Here is a 17,220-nt window from a genome sequence, read left to right as displayed (position 1 = left end):
GGTGCTATTTTTATCTGACAGACACGTCTAGCGCAAACACAAACGGCTCTAGCTCCGCCCCTTTTCTCTGCATTCAAATTTTGTATTACGTGTAGCTGACACATTTTGTACTTTCCAAAGTCAATTCAGGTCTAGATTGGAAGCTGCTAGGCAAATCTCGCTCTCTGCCATAAATGAAGCCAAACCGTAGCTTTATTAGGCTTTTATTTTGAATAAACCTTCACCGACGTCACAGTGTCAGACTCTGGTGAGAAACTGGCTTGATTCAAATCGCCCGCCATTTATAGTCCGGTTCAGGCTTTAATTGTAGTAGCAGTATGTGTAATTGTAACAATAATTGTAATAAGAATAATAAAGCATACCTATATTGCACTCTACCTCCCAAAACCCCGAACAACAGCACAAAACATCAAAATAGGGAAAGAATTATTACAAAAAAATCATCTTTTAAATCTCATCTCAAAACTCACCTTTTCCCTCAGCAGTAAGTTCAATTGTGGCAGGTCCACTTCCTTTGTGTTAGCTGTGCTTGACTATGTATGTATACATATGTATGTGTACATAACTACATGCATGTATATGAATGTGTACTGTGTGTGTGTGTGTTTATGTAAGTATGTGCCTGCCTATGTGTGTGTATGTGTTAGGGTAGCTGTTAGATACACATGTTTTGTTAAAATGTATGTATGCAGTGTGTGTGTGTGTGTGTGTGTGTGTTTATGTAAGTATGTGCCTGCCTATGTGTGTGTATGTGTTAGGGTAGCTGTTAGATACACATGTTTTGTTAAAATGTATGTATGCAGTGTGTGTGTGTGTGTGTGTGTGTGTGTGTGTGTGTGTGGTCATATTTTGGTGTGTGTATGTAACATAGATGTAATGTTTTATGTTAACAAAGCGTTTTTATAAAGCACCTAGAGCAGATTTCTGGATAGTGTGCTATATAAGTATCCATTATTATTATTATTGTTAAGAGTGCACAAAAAATGAGTCATCAAAATATGAAAAAAATCAAATAAATCACAGACGTACCTTGTGTGGAGGTGGATCGTTTGAACGTCCTTCCCGGTCCATTCCTATCCCTGGTGACACAGATAATGACAAGATGATTTATAAATGTGTGTATATGTGTGCATGCATGCTTGCATGTGTGTTTGTGTGCACATGTGTGTGTGTGCATGTATGCATATGTCTGTGTGTGCGCATGTCTACACAAGTGTGTGTGTGAGAGAGAGAAAAAGAGAGAGAGAGAAGAAGAAAGAGAGAGTGTGTATGTGAGTGTGTGTGAGTGTGTGTGTGTGTGTGTGTGTGTGTGTGTGTGTGTGTTTGTGTGAGTGAGTGAGTGAGTGAGTGAGTGTGTGTGTGTGTGTGTGTGTGTGTGTGTGTGTGTGTGTGTGTGTGTGTGTGTGTGTGTTTGCATGTAAGTGCATGTAAGTGTATGTATGTGTGTGTGTGTGTGTGTGTGTGTGTAAGTGTGTGTGTGTGTGTGTGTGTGTTTGTGTGTGTGTTTGCATGTAAGTGTGTGTGTGTGTGTGTGTGTGTGTGTGTGTGTAAGTGTGTGTGTGTGTGTGTGTGTGTGTGTGTGTGTGTGTGTGTGTCTGTGTCTGTGTGTAGAAAGAGAGGGTGGAGGGAGGAGGGGCAGAGAAACTAAAAAATTAAAAAAAAGAGAGAGAAAAAAACCCAGACATTCTGACCGTAAAAAAATAAACGCCAGAATACAAATCCTGATGTTCACAGCAGTTTCTCCCAGAAAGAAGGCAACATCTCAATGCAGATCACAGCTCAAAACCAATGACACTGGCAGCATCACGTCAATGCCTCACACACCATGGCAGTCCTCACACTCACTACACGCACACACTCTTTCACATACACAACAAGAAGCTAAGACAAGGCCGGATCTCTCTCTCTCTCTCTTAACTGTGTTGTGTCAATGAAAAGAGACATCCTCGCGGATTCAGATACACGCTCAGATACACACACATGCGTACGCACACACACACACACACACACTTAAATACATACATGTAAGCATGCACATAACATCACAAACACAAATACAACACAAAAAAGACACACATCACAACACACACACACACACACACACACACACACACACACACACACACAACAAAAACAAAAAACACACACACACACACACATACACAACACAAATACGCAAACACAACACAGGACACACACAGTGACACACACAGTAAAAATAAATGAATAAATATAAAACAGTTGGTACACATACCCTTGAGCGACTGCGCCTGCAAATCCGATGGCTGTTGCTGAACATAGAAAACAGTTTTTTTTTTCAAAACAACAGTTGACATCATGACTGTAACTTTATTCACTTAGCAATTCCACGTTCTTAACACTCCCCCCCACCCCACACCCCCCACTCTCTCTCTCTCTCTCTCTCTCTCTGCGCGCGCCACGCACACACACACACGTGCACCAACTCTGACAAAATATATAACATATTCCCACAACACACCCCACATCAAAAAACAATTGCACGCAGAGACTGAAATATATGAATAACTGCAACCACATACACACACAAACATGTATCCATGAACACGGATAGACTCACACATATACAAGCACACACACCCAACCCTCCGCCCCCCCTACACACACACACACAAACACACACACTATATACACACAGTATATCACACCCACACACACCAAACTCATTCCATACAACCCCCATGAACCCCCCCCCCTTCCCCCCTCCCCCTCCACACCACATCCCTACACACGCACAACCAGTCCACAGTCTCCCTCTTACCCACACACATACACACACCCACCAACCCACCCACCCAGCCACCCACCCCTCCCACACACACCACCACCAATTTACCAGGGGGCATCATGCTCTTGGTGTTTCGGAACTCCGACAGGCTGGTGGGATGGGGCGGAGGTTCAGACCCCGTCCTCTTGTGGATCAGGTGGGAGGCGTCCGGCTCCGAGCGGTTCCTGACGTGACCCGAGGTCACTGGGGGCGGGGGCGGAGGGGGCTTCTTGCAGCGAGGGGGCAGGGGGGGCAGCACGGGCTTGGCGCCGGTCACAGGGGGGTGGGGGTTGGCGTCGGCATAGGGGGCGTGGCCGTGGACAGCCGTGGGCGGAGCTGAGGTAGGGCTGTTGCGGCCGTTCTGTCCGGGCGGGGCGGCAGCACCGGTCGTGGTGGTGGTGGCGGTGGTGGTGGGCCCGCCTCCGATTGGTGGAGCGTTGAACCCGGGGACTGCAAAACACATGCACGCGCGCACCCGCCAGGATGAGGATCAGGCTGTTTGGTTTTTGTTTTTTTTTTTATCTATGGAATGGGAGAAACTTTCCAGAACAGTAATTCATGGAGCAGAACACTGCGGGGTTAGTTTGTCTATCCACGGAGGGGGAACTTTCACCACCAAAATTCATGGAACAAAACACTGAGGGTCAGTCTCTTTATCTATGGAGGGAGAAATTTACAGCACAAAAGTTCATGAAGCAGGACAATGAAGGTATGTTTATCTACAGGAAGACTTTTCAGCAAGAACAATTCATGGAACAGGACACTGAAGGTATGTTTATCTACAGGAAGACTTTTCAGCAAGAACAATTGATGGAACAGGACACTGAAGATAAGTTTATCTATATATAGGAAGACTTTCAAGCACGAACAATTCATGGAACAGGACACTGAAGATATGTTTATCTACAGGAAGACTTTTCAGTACAAACAATTCATGGAACAGGACACTGAAGGTATGCTTATCTACAGGAAGACTTTTCAGTACAAACAATTCATGGAACAGGACACTGAAGATATGTTTATCTATAGGAAGACTTTCAAGCATGAACAATTCATGGAACAGGACACTGAAGATATGTTTATCTATAGGAAGACTTTCAAGCACGAACAATTCATGAAACAGGACACTGAAGATATGTCTGTCTACAGGAAGACTTTCCAGCACAAACAATTCATGGAACAGGACGCTGAAGATATGTTTATCTACAGGAAGACTTTCCAGCACAAACAATTCATGGAACAGAATACTACGATCAGTTTGTTTATCTACAGAGGGAGACCTTCCCAGCGCAAGAATTGACTGAACAAAGCTGTTTCCACACACTGATCCAGCACAGTGGTTGGCAGTCTTACAGAGAGAGCAAGTGATTATGAAAATGAGAGTTCCACGTTCAGATCACACAAGCAGGTAAAAAGAAAAATTTCTGCCCCTCAACTGGATCTTGAGTGGTGCTCTGGTCACCAGTCTTTCAGATGGGAGGATAAATGAAATTACTGAGTGTGCACCATGCACTTAAGACATAAAATTAGTTACAGCAAGAAGGGGGTTGTCCCTAGCATTTCTGTAGTCTTTTTCCTTAAAAATAAATAAATAAATAAAATGAAAAAAAAATCATTGCCAGACAAGAATGCATGCAAACAGAAAAGGGTGGGGGAAAGTGGCCCTGGATTATACAGTGATCAAATCTACTGTGACTAGGAGATAATACAGCATAATACAAAGGCTGCGAAATGAATAATACTGTACAATACAATATAATGCAATATCTTTTTTGTTGTGAACCTGGAAATCTTCCCATGATGTCCCTCTACAAAAATGTACAACAAGATTCAAAATCCAAACATTCCCATTACTCTAACATAAGGATCAACCAGAAAAGAGATATCATAAGTAAAATAAAGCAAATAAAAAGAATTTAACTCCGCATCACGGAAAATCACCATGAAAACCAGAAGAACGTTCAGTAAACCTTCAGAATTTAATCAAAATGAGGAGAGAGAAAAGGCAAAAAAACAAATAAATAAAATAATAATAATAAAATAAAAATAAACAAAAGAAAGATTTGATATGAATCCAGAACCTACCATGACACCATGATGGGGTGTTAAGTGAATAAGGAAGGGGAAAAAAAGTACAAAAAAAGGAAAACCACAGGCTCAAGGGATGACAACGCCATGATGAAAATATGCCATTGGGTTGAAATAGGTTAAAAAAAAAATTTTTTAATCCACCACCACCACCCCTAAACACTTCAACACCCACCAAATACAACAACAAAAACAAAAAAAACCAGCAATGTGGCTAAAGATCAAAGAATCTCATTAATATTCCATGCCGTTTGATCAAAAAAAGGGATGAAATTACGTATTTAACTAAATTCTTCTCTCACTCCTCCCTTTTTCCGAAGATGTACAGGACTCTTTAGTGTCATGACAATAAATACTTCACATCTGCTTTCTAGAACGACGGGCGCAATAGCTGAATGGTTAAAAAGTTGGACTTTCAATCTGAGGGTCCCGGGTTCAAATCTCAGTAACAGCACCTGGTGGGTTAAAGGGTGGAGATTTTTCCGATCTCCCAGGTCAACGTATGTGCAGACCTGCTTGAGCCTGAACCCCCTTCATGTGTATACACACGCAGAAGATCAAATACGCACGTCGAAGATTCTGTAATCCATGTCTGCGTTCGGTGGGTTATGGAAACAAGAACATACCCAGCATGCACACCCCTAAAAACGGAGTATGGCTGCCTACATGGCGAGGTAAAAACGGTCACACACGTAAAAGCCCACACGTATACATACAAGTGAACGTGGGAGTTGCAGCCTATGAATGAAGAAGAAGAAGAAGAAGAAGCAGCTTCACAGAATAACACAACCCATCAATGTCAAATATTACCCGCAGACTTCCCTGTTATCATGGAATAAATAATGAAGTAAGAATACATGTAATATCTGTCTTTGAATTTTCTTCTTTTATTCCAGGATGTCAGAAACACAATTACCTCATAACTTTAGTAGTTTGTTAGCCCACTGTTGTTTTTTGTTTGTTTTGTTTTTTATTATCCCAATCACAAACAAAATATATGAAAATTAAAAACAAAAGTTGAAAGTAAATAAAACAAATGAAAATGTCCAAGCACAGCAATATCATACTTTTCATATATCAAGCAAACCATTAAGTGATGTAAAGAACTCACAAAAATGATCAAATGAATGACATGTAAGCTGGTATTAAATGAGGAAAAAAAAAAATCATATACATATGTTTGTTTCTTTTGTTGTTTTTTCCCCAATATAATGATGTATATTAGTATATCAAATGATGAATTTGACAGTGAAAATAATTCTTCATATCAGATGATCTCATAACTATATCAGTGATATACCTCTCATTCATCCATTGGTGACAATGTGTGCAAGAAAGCAAGGCAGCACACAAGGCATTGCAACCCCCACGCCCCTATCCTCATACCCCTCTTACACCATTCACTATCAGACCCCCCCCATTCCCATCCCACTGGGGGAAGGGTAGAAAGTTAGCGTAACATCATGACCCCACTAAATCCCTGATGTCTTGTTAACTAATACTTCATTCGTCAAGTCTATCCCAAGCCATGGTTTTTTTTTCTCTGACTGCAACACAGACACTGGCTCATCATCAATAATCCAACTGAAGATGATGATACTTGACAGAAAGGTGAAACAAGACGCGGAGACAGAGAAAGAAAAAAACAACAACAGTGACAATGAGAAAGACGTTTCATGCAGACGAAGATACAGGCTACACGATGGTTATTTAATCCCTTGTTGCCTGCTGATAAGCCCCACTGTCGGTGAAGAAGGGCTCTCATTTCAATGCGATAAAACTGGTATTACAGGTCAGGATGTCAGTTCACCAATATTTACGAGGACTTATTTCTTTTGGGACTGCGTTTTGTTCAGCTAAAGGATTTCAGTTCACCAATCTTTATAAGGACTTTTTTTTTGGGGGGGTGGGGGTGGGGGGTGTTGCATTTACTTTTGTTCAGCGTAAGGATGTCAATTCGCCATTCTTTATAAGGTTTTCTTTCTTTTCGGACTGCATTACTTTCATTCAGCAAAAAGACGTCAGCTCACCATTCTTTATAAGGACTTATTTATTCCTCTTCGAACAGCGTTTCCTTTGTTCAGCAAAAAGATGTCAGCTCACCAGTTTTTTTGTAAGGACTTGTTCCTCTTGGGACTCTGTTACTTTCTTTCAGCAAAATCAGTGACACCACACAAAAGTGCATGAAAAGTAGCAACTGTGCAGGCTCTAGTTCACGCCACGCTCATGTCATTTCACCATCAGTCAGCAGTCAAGGGGTTAAACAAGAGGATGGAATGGCTCAACAGACACAACCCATGAACACAGAGGAGCCGTCTGACACAGAGACAGACAGGAGAAACCACCTGCAAGTCAGAGATGTTGTGTCATGATGGAAAGAACTTGACAAAGAGAGGATGAAATAAGAGGGAGACAGGCAGATAGTGAGAGAGAGAGAGAAAGGGAGGGAGGGAGAGAGAGAGGACAGACTGACACAGAAGGCAGTGAAAGAAGAGAGAGAGGGGGAGACAGAGAGGACAGACTGACAGAGAAGGCAGTGAAAGAAGAGAGAGAGGGGGAGACAGAGAGGACAGACTGACAGAGAAGGCAGTGAAAGAAGAGAGAGAGGGGGAGACAGAGAGGACAGACTGACAGAGAAGGCAGTGAAAGAAAAGAAGGACTGAAAGAAGAGAGAGGGGGGGAGACAGAGAGGACAGACTGACAGAGAAGGCAGTGAAAGAAGAGAGAGAGGGGGAGACAGAGAGGACAGACTGACAGAGAAGGCCGTGAAAGAAAAGAAGGATTGAAAGGGGAGAGGATGAGAAAGAGAGTGAACAAGAAAGAAGAGAGAGCGAGACAGAGAGAGGCAGGTACAGAGAGACGGAGAAGAGTGACAGAGTGCGTAAGAGGGAAACAGAGGAGATAACGGATAACGATAACGATGTTTTATTTATTCTGATTAAGGCCAAAAGCCCTTTACTTAATCTGAATAAAACATCGTTATCATTATCCGGGAAACAGAGGAGAGAATGAGAGAGAGAGTGAGAGAGAGAAAAGAATGAGAGAAAGAGACAGAGAGAGAGAGAGGGGGGAGGGGGGAGGGGGGACAGAATGAGAGAATACTGGAATACTTCACATGGGTTCCATCTGGCAAGGCATGTGGCTAGCCCTTAATGCATGTGTGAATGTGTGCAAGTGAGATCATGTGGTCAGTAGAACAGGTAGTTCTTCTGATGACAGTTGTCTGTGACTGGTCTGTACAAGCGTGTGAGTACAAGCAGGTGTGCGTGTGCATACCTGAGTAGTTTATGCGTGTCTGTCTTAGTTCATGTCCTCTCTCTCTCTCTCTCTCTTAGAACAACGGCAGATGTGTAAGTCGGCCAAAGTGCTAATATCTTCACCGTAGGAAAATAAAGATTCATTCATTCATTCATTCATTCTCTCTCTCTCTCTCTCTCTCTGCCAAGTTGCATCCACCCCTTGGTCTATGGTTTCTCTAGCATTCTTCTATCTACTGTCTCTCTCTCTCTCTCTTTCTGTCTCTCAAATATACAGATGTTGTTCTTGGTAATGGATGTTAACATGGCATCAACCTGATGTATCATCAGTATCATTATCGTTGATGTTGTGGTCACTATTATGTGTTTATGTGCCATAAATGAGATGCAGGTCTTAGGTGTCTGATGTCATGGGTTCTCCAGTGATGTGCAATACTCACCACACAGATCACAGGTGGGAAAGTAAGGATTCAGTCTCATGACACACTGGGACGAGACGTTCACCAGAAATGATGCATGCACCACGACAATATCACAAGAGATGACGACACACACAATGACCAGAGAGACACGCTTTTTTTTTCTTCTTATAAACTGAACAGAAACCTATGGAGAGAACTGGTCTGGAAATCATCTGTGGTGCCCTGCCAACCCTCCACTGGGTTATTTATAGGAAAGGCCAAGGGGAGGAAGCGAGTCCGAGGGACAGACTGAGAAGCGTACCTTGTTCAGTAACAACTGGGCCAAGGTAGGAAACCGAGTGTTGGCCTTGTGATTTTCTGTTTCGTTGCGGGGATTTGATTTACACGTACTTTTCCGTGACCCATCAGTGCAGGTGTTTTATTCCTGTCCTATACAAAATAATTGTCCACCAGAGTGGAAGAAAGTAAAAAAAAAAATTTTTTATATATATATCAAAATAAAAAAGCTACTGCTAGTGATCTCCCTTATTTTTGTATTTGTATTTGTATTTCTTTTTATCACATCTGATTTCTCTGTGTGAAATTTGGGCTGCTGTCCCCAAGGACAGCGCGTCGCTACACTACAGCGCCACCCATTTTTTTGTATTTTTTCCTGCGTGCAGTTTTATGTGTTTTTCCTATCGAAGCGGATTTTTCTACAGAATTTTGCCAGGAACAACCCTTTTGTTGCCGTGGGTTCTTTTACGTGCACTAAGTGCATGCTGCACACAGGACCTGATTATCGTCTAACCCGAATGACTAGCGTCCAGACCACCACTCAAGGTCTGGTGGAGGGGGAGAAAATATCGGCGGCTGAGCCGTGATTCGAACCAACGCGCTCACATTCTCTCGCTTCCTAGGCGGACGCGTTATCTCTAGGCCATCACTCCACTTAGGTACGTTACCTCCCACCTACATATGCATGTAGCGGCAATCCTCATTCGTGCAACCTGTGCTCCAATATGACTGAGTTCTTTTCATTGCTGTGGTTTTTGTTGTGCTTGTTTTTCTGCATTGACATATCAGTCAGTTTGTTCGTTTATGTGGAGTGATGGCCTAGAGGTAACGCGTCCAACTAGGAAGCGAGAAAATCTGAGCCAAATCTGAGCCAAGGTTTTCCTCTTTTCCCTCATTTTCCCTTTCAATTTGTCAATAAGATGCACACCCCCGAAAACAAAATATGGCTGCCTACATTGCAGGGAAATAAACAATCGGTCATACAGCAGCACAATGACACAGAAAGAACGACGCAGGACAACACCGTGACAACAGGGAAAGGAGGAAAGAATCGCCGCAGTCCACGTTATCGTCATCAACACAGCAGCAACAGACAGAACGACGTTCAGAAGCAGTATCATAACACAAACATGGGGCAGGAGGGAGTGCACACAGTTCACAGTCTCTTCAACGACAGAGAGAGAGAGAGAGAGAGAGAGAACGACACGGCCGTGAAGACATAGAAACAGAGGGGAATGTCACAGTCCACATGAATTTCTTAGGCACTCACACACACACACACACACACACACACACACACACACACACACACACACACACACACACACAGTGAGAGAGAGAACAAAAACCATTTAGCACAATATGTGAATGAGAACAGAGTGAACGATACACTCCACATGAACTTCATGGGCACACTGACAGAGGGAAAAACAAACATTCAGAACAATAAAAGAATGAGAACAAAGGGATCAGTAGTATGTCCACATAAACTTTACGGGCACACTGACACAGAGAGAGACAGAGAGAGAGAGAGAGAAGAGGAGAGAGACTCACAGAGAGAAAAGAGAAGGAGAGAGAGAGAGAGAGAAGAGAAGGAGAGAGAGAGAAGGAGAGAGAGAAGAGAAGGAGACGGAGAGAGAGAGAGAGAGAGAGAAGAGAAGAGAAGGAGAGAGAGAGAGAGAGAGAGAGAGAAGAGGAGAGAGAGAGAGAGAGAAGAGAAGGAGAGAGAGAGACAGAGAGAGAGAGAGAAGAGGAGAGAGTGAGAAGAGAAGGAGAGAGAGAGAGAGAGACATTCAGCACAACATGAGAATGAGAACAAATTAAGTGCCCCAGTCCACACGAATATCTGTGCATACTGAAACAGACAGACACAGAGAAAAAAACAACAACAACAACAACGTTGACTGGACACAATATTAAAACGAGAACAAAGCAAACATTACACAGTCCACATTAATTCCATGGGCACAGTGACACAGAGAGAGAGAGAGAAAGAGAAAAAAAAAACAACAACACTGGGCACAGTATGAGAATGAGATCATAGGGAACGCCACAGTGCAAAGGAACACGGACAGGAACGACAAGAACACCCAACAGGACGATACAGATGAGAAGAATGAGCTTACCCATCAGATAGTTATCTTTTGTGGGGAAGGAAAAAAAAACACCCAGAACAGAACAAAACATTGAATGAAACCGTTCAACAATCCATGCTTTTTTCCTTCCTTCTTTCTTTTTTTTTTTTTTTTTTTTTTTTTCCAACAAAGACATCATTTACCAGTCCACACCTCATTCTAAAAGAAAAACAAAGACAATATAACAAGCGGATGTATTTGTCTGGGGGAAAAGTTTACATAGGGAACATAACAGACTTGTTGATGAATATGACAAAATGACCCGATGTTCTAGCAAACACATACAACACCTGTCCTTGATGAATATATATCAACAGGTGAATGTACAAAAGGTGTGACCCATGCTAAAACGAGAGAACTGGTAATGTAATGATTAAACAGCACTATGAAACGGAGATCAAAACAATCATGAAAGGCACATGACCATGACACCAATGTCAGTAAGTAAATCTAGTGGGCAAGCACAAGGCGTAATTAGTATCTGATGCTATGTCCACCACATTAACAAACATGTAAGGGACAATGATATGCATGCATGCACGCAGACACACACAACCCTTACACACATATACATACACAATGAATTATTCACACACACACACACACACACACACACACAGGGGCATTTTTATGCCTGCAAAAGAAATTAATATAACATGATCTAAATGTCAAAAAATACATAACAGTACACCACACACAACCCATACAGGACCTCTCACACACAAACCACACAGAATAGTACATCATGCACACAAATAACATGGAATAGTACATCACGTAAACTACAGAAAACGGTTAATCAGAAACTATTTAAAACAGTACATCACACACAAACCACACGGTATAGTACACCATGCACACAATAAATATATAACATGGACTAGTACATCACACAAACTACAGAGAACAGTTCATCAGAAACTACTTAGAACAGTACATCACACATAAAACAAACAGAACAGTACATTACACACAAAACATACAGAATTGTACACCTCACACAAAACAAACACAATAGTACACCACACACAAACCATACAGAATCGTACACCTCACACAAAACAAACACAATAGTAAACCACACACAAAACATACAGAATCGTACACCTCACACAAAACAAACACAACAGTACATCACACACAAAACATACAGAATATTACATCACACACACAAATATATAATAGTACATAATACAAAACATACAGATATCAGAATAGTAAATCACACACAAACCACACGGAGTAGCACATCCAATTCAAAGCATGCAGAATCCAAACTCCCATCAATCATAACTTTTTTTAAAGTCAAAACATACAAAGATAACGAATAGTATATAACTTCACAACAACAACAACAACAAACAAAAAACCCACAAACGGCAATTCGTTACCATCAAAAATAACAAATCAGCAGGACAGAACAAATTCAAACAAAAAAAAAAGTGAGACATCATTCCATCAGTATCAGTATCAGTAGCTCAAAGAGGCGTCACTACGTTCCAACAAATCCATATACGCTACACCACATCTGCCAAGCAGATGACTGACCAGCAGAGTAACCCAACGCGCTTAGTCAGGCCTTGAGAAAAAAAAAATTCATTAATTAAAAAATAAATAAATAAAATTAAATTAAAATTAATAAATAAAATAAAATAAAATAATAAACAAATAATGTATAATACAGCGGAAGTGATGGAATGATGTCTCACTATATCATTACCAATAATGATAATAATAATAATAATGATAGCACAGAGAACAGACACTGTTCAAACTACAACATCACTGGGATGATGCAAAAGAAAGATCCACCAGTGTCAAAAAACAACCCAGGTCACCAGTCTCATCAACAAACCCAACATCCAGAAGAGAAGAGAAGGATATGGAGAAGAGAAGGATATGGAGATGAGAAGATGGGAAGAGAAGGATACGGAGAAGAGAAGGATATGGAGAAGAGAAGAGAAGGATATAGAGAAGAGAAGGATATAGAGAAGAGAAGAAGAGAGAAAAGAGAAGAGAAGAGAAGGATATGGAGAAGAGAAGGATATGGAGATGAGAAGAAGAGAGAAAAGAGAAGAGAAGGATATGGAGAAGAGAAGAGAAGGATATGGAGAAGAGAAGAAGAGAGAAAAGAGAAGAGAAGAAGAGAAGGATATGGAAAAGAGATGAGAAGATGAGAAGAGAAGGATATGGAGAAGAGAAAAGAAGGATGTGGAGAAGAGAAGGATATGGAGAAGAGAAGAGAAGGATGTGGAGAAGAGAAGGATATGGAGAAGAGAAGAGAAGGATATGGAGAAGAGAAGAGAAGGATATGGAGATGAGAAGATGGGAAGAGAAGGATACAGAGAAGAGAAGAGAAGACGAGAAGGATATGCAGAAGAGAAGAGAAGGATATGGAGAAGAGAGAAAAGAGAAGATAAGAAGAGAAGAGAAGGATATGGAGAAGAGAAGGGAAGAGAAAGATATGGAGAAGAGAAAAGAAGGATGTGGAGAAGAGAAGGATATGGAGAAGAGAAGAGAAGGATATGGAGAAGAGATGAGAAGAGAAGAGAAGAGATGAGAAGGATATGGAAAAGAGAAGGATATGGAGAAGAGAAGGATATGGAGAGAAGGATATGGAGAAGAGAAGAGATGAAAAGAGAAGAGAAGAGATGAGAAGGATATGGAGAAGAGAAGAGAAGGAAGTGGAGAAGAGAAGGATATGGAGAAGAGATGAGAAGAAGAGAAAGGAAGAGAAGGAGATGGAGAAGAGAAGAGAAGGAGAAGAGAAGAAGAGAATGATATGGAGAAGAGAAGAGAAGAGAAGGATACAGAGAAGAGATGAGAAGAAGAGAAAGGAAGAGAAGGAGAAGAGAAGAGAAGAAGAAGAGAAGGAGAAGAGAGAAGGAGAAGAGAAGAGAAGGAGAAGAGAAGAGAAGAAGAGAATGATATAGAGAAGAGAAGAGAAGGAGAAGAGAAGAGAAGAGAAGAAGAGAATGATATGGAGAAGAGAAGTGAAGGATAAGGAGAGAAGAAGAGAAGGAGAAGAGAAGAAGAAGAGAAGGAGAAGAAGAAGAGAAGAGAAGGATATGAAGAAGAGAAAAGCGAAGACAACAAAAAAAAACCCAATAAGATAACATAAGAACAACTTCATCAACTCATCTAACACAAATCTGACCTGGTGCATTATCACATAACAGACAAGTACTCAACAAGGAAACATGACTGTAAAACAAACAACAACAAAAAACAACAACAGATAACAGATGTACGACAAAGACACAAACATAAAAGAATCGCATAAACCATCTCACACATTATTCACTCCACACATTGCAGCTAATGTATCCTGAATTAAAAAAAACAAACAAAAAACCAGAAAGAGAGAAGTAGAAAGGCTGACTAGCATTCCATGCACGAGCAAACAACACAGACAAGGTTTGCCACAGACATGCTTTTTTTTTTTCTCTCTGAAAACTACAGTGTGCACTAGATCGCTACAGGCATTCAAACATTCACAAATATGCTCTATCAGCTGCGCAAAGAATCAATTTTTGAAAGACGAAGTCCATTTTGTGCTGAATTTTTTCACCCATGATTGAGAAACGTGACAGAGCAGTTTATATCCACCAAAGTGCTTTGAACAGCCTTAGCTTATTCAAGCTGGTTTTTGTTAACGTCATCCCCAAACAAAACTATTGTAAAGCATTTTACTTTGTTCCTGCATGAAGTGTTTAAACTCCGCAGTGTTTATGCATCATAACCATTCTTCTGTATTAATGTGCAACTTTCTCATCTAGATATGTACCTATCTTCTGAGGGGCTACGGCCTTATGGATAAATCATCTGGGGCTACAGTGTGAACACACAATGTTGGACTGTGTGTGTGTTAAGGATTTCAGTGTTCAGCAATGACAGACCAGGGATGTGTGTCATGTGTTCTACACCTATCACACACCTCAACAATGCACTGGAACATGCATCTGTGTGCGCACATACACACCCACGCATGCACACACACACACATGTATACGCACATATAACACACACACGCACACACGCGCGCACGCGAGCATTCACACATGTAGAGTCTCACACACACACACACACACACACACACAGTCACACATACACACATAGTCACACACACATACACAAACATACGCACACACCCACACGCTTGTCAAACTGTCATCAAGGTTCAAAAAAGCTGTAAGCTTGAGTTGGGTAACTCCTCATTTCAACCCATGAGGAAAAATGACTGCTTTTCAGACAAAATGAACATGTGCAAACATTTACATGGTTTGTCTGTGCATGTGTGTGTGTGTGTGTGTCTGTGTGTGTGTAAAAGCTACCTGGTTGAGATATTTCCATCTCTCCCTCTTCTTTACTTCATGCTCCCCACCCCCTTCCCCCACTCTCCAGAAATTCATTACCCAACTCTTCACTCTGATCAACAGTAGTCAGTCGTTTGTGAACTGATCAATGTCTTCATCCAGATGTTACATAACCATTTGACATAAAAATGCGTTCATATCTGTACATGCAGACAATCTGTTGTCACTGTCTACGTACATAAATAAATTTAACTCTTAAGCCAGCCCATAAGCATTGAAAATCAACGAGCAAAAAAAAAAAAAAAAAAAAAAAAAAAAAAAAAAAAAAAAAAAGTAACTTTCTTACATAATTGAAGGCATACAATTTCCAGCCAACGTAACTTTTTGCCAGCATAACTGAACAAGAATCTGGGGATGGATGGTTTACAATAACACCACTTAGCAAGCTGATCTCTCTGCAGACAGGTAAATGAAAGGTATGGAGGAACTATCCTGACATTTCTTTGTTGTTTTGAACCAAAATATTCATCAGAATCTATGGCACTCATGGGTATAAGGCAACCTGCCACCCACCCCCAACTTAAAGAAAAAGGAGGAGTTTGTATTACACTCGCTGTTCGGTGACACATATACTTACCATGTCAAACTGATGCAAACTAGGCCTATCAGTTTGCTCTGCTTGGTCAAATTTCGTGCGGCTAACACTGAAGGATGGAAAATGTCTAACAGAAGAACAAGACATCCTAAAGCGATGGACAGAATACTGCTCAGAGCTATACAACATACAGACCACAGGTGATCCAGCAATACTGAATGTCCCACCAGCCACTGATAACAGTAATCACCCCATACTCCGTGAAGAAATAGAGGCAGCAATAGCATTGCTGAAAAAAGGGAAATCGGCAGGAGTGGACAACATCCCATCAGAACTGGTCCAAGCAGGGGGTGAAGTTATGATAGATGTGCTACTGAATATCTGCAACAAGATCTGGCAAACAGGGGAATGGCCCACACCGTGGACACAATCACTGATCATCACCCTTCCCAAAAAGGGCAATCTCCAGCAGTGTCAAAACTACCGCACCATCAGCCTGATTAGTCATCCCAGCAAAGTCATGTTGAAGATCCTGCTTAACAGACTGAAACCACAAGCAGAAAACATCATTGCTGAAGAACAGGCAGGTTTCAGACCAGGAAGGAGCACAACTGAACAAATCTTCAACTTGAGGTTGCTATGTGAGAGGTACCATCAACACCAACAAGACCTCTACCATGTCTTCATTGATTTTAAGAAGGCATTTGACAGGGTCTGGCATGCAGCTTTGTGGGCTACCATGAATCTGTACAACATCAACGCCAACCTGATCAGACTGATACAGCACCTCTATGACAAAGCCACCAGCGCAGTCTACCTCAACAATAGCATCGGGGACTGGTTCAGAACCACAGTCGGAGTGAGACAAGGCTGTCTACTCTCCCCAACACTCTTCAACATCTTCTTAGAAAGAATAATGACTGACGCACTGGAAGAGCATGTAGGAACAGTCAGCATAGGCGGCAGAACAATCACAAACCTACGTTTTGCCGACGACATTGATGGACTGGCTGGAAAAGAAGAAGAACTGGCAAGCCTGGTCAAACATCTAGACAAAGCCTCCACATCGTATGGAATGCAAATCAGTGCGGAGAAAACCAAACTGATGACTAACAACACCAACGGCATCAGCATTGACATCAAAGTCAACGACGAAAAGCTTAAAACAGTCCACAGCTTCAAATATCTGGGAGCAATCGTGTCAGATGAAGGATCTAAACCAGAAGTACTCTCGAGAATTGCCCAAACAACAACGGCACTCAACAAGCTGAACACCATCTGGAACAACAAAAACATCGCTCTCAGCTCAAAAATCAGACTGATGC

General features: G+C 41.6%; 1 protein-coding gene across 1 annotated transcript in view; it reads right to left on the bottom strand.

The window, feature by feature from the left end:
* LOC143291137 (arf-GAP with SH3 domain, ANK repeat and PH domain-containing protein 2-like) overlaps positions 1 to 17,220 on the bottom strand; it is a 117,260-nt gene that overhangs the window by 8,787 nt on the left and 91,253 nt on the right. The window contains exons 24-26 of the mRNA XM_076600808.1: positions 2,876 to 3,256; positions 2,255 to 2,291; positions 1,030 to 1,079 (exon numbers count right to left, since the gene is read on the bottom strand). Coding sequence (XP_076456923.1) covers positions 1,030 to 1,079; positions 2,255 to 2,291; positions 2,876 to 3,256 — 468 coding nt within the window. The remainder of the gene's footprint in view (positions 1 to 1,029; positions 1,080 to 2,254; positions 2,292 to 2,875; positions 3,257 to 17,220) is intronic.

The sequence above is a fragment of the Babylonia areolata genome, chromosome 16, assembly GCF_041734735.1.
Source record: "Babylonia areolata isolate BAREFJ2019XMU chromosome 16, ASM4173473v1, whole genome shotgun sequence".
NCBI classification, from domain to species: Eukaryota; Metazoa; Mollusca; class Gastropoda; order Neogastropoda; family Buccinidae; genus Babylonia; species Babylonia areolata.
The sequence above is the reverse complement of the archived record's forward strand: the minus strand, read 5'-3'. Positions and strand labels throughout refer to the sequence as shown.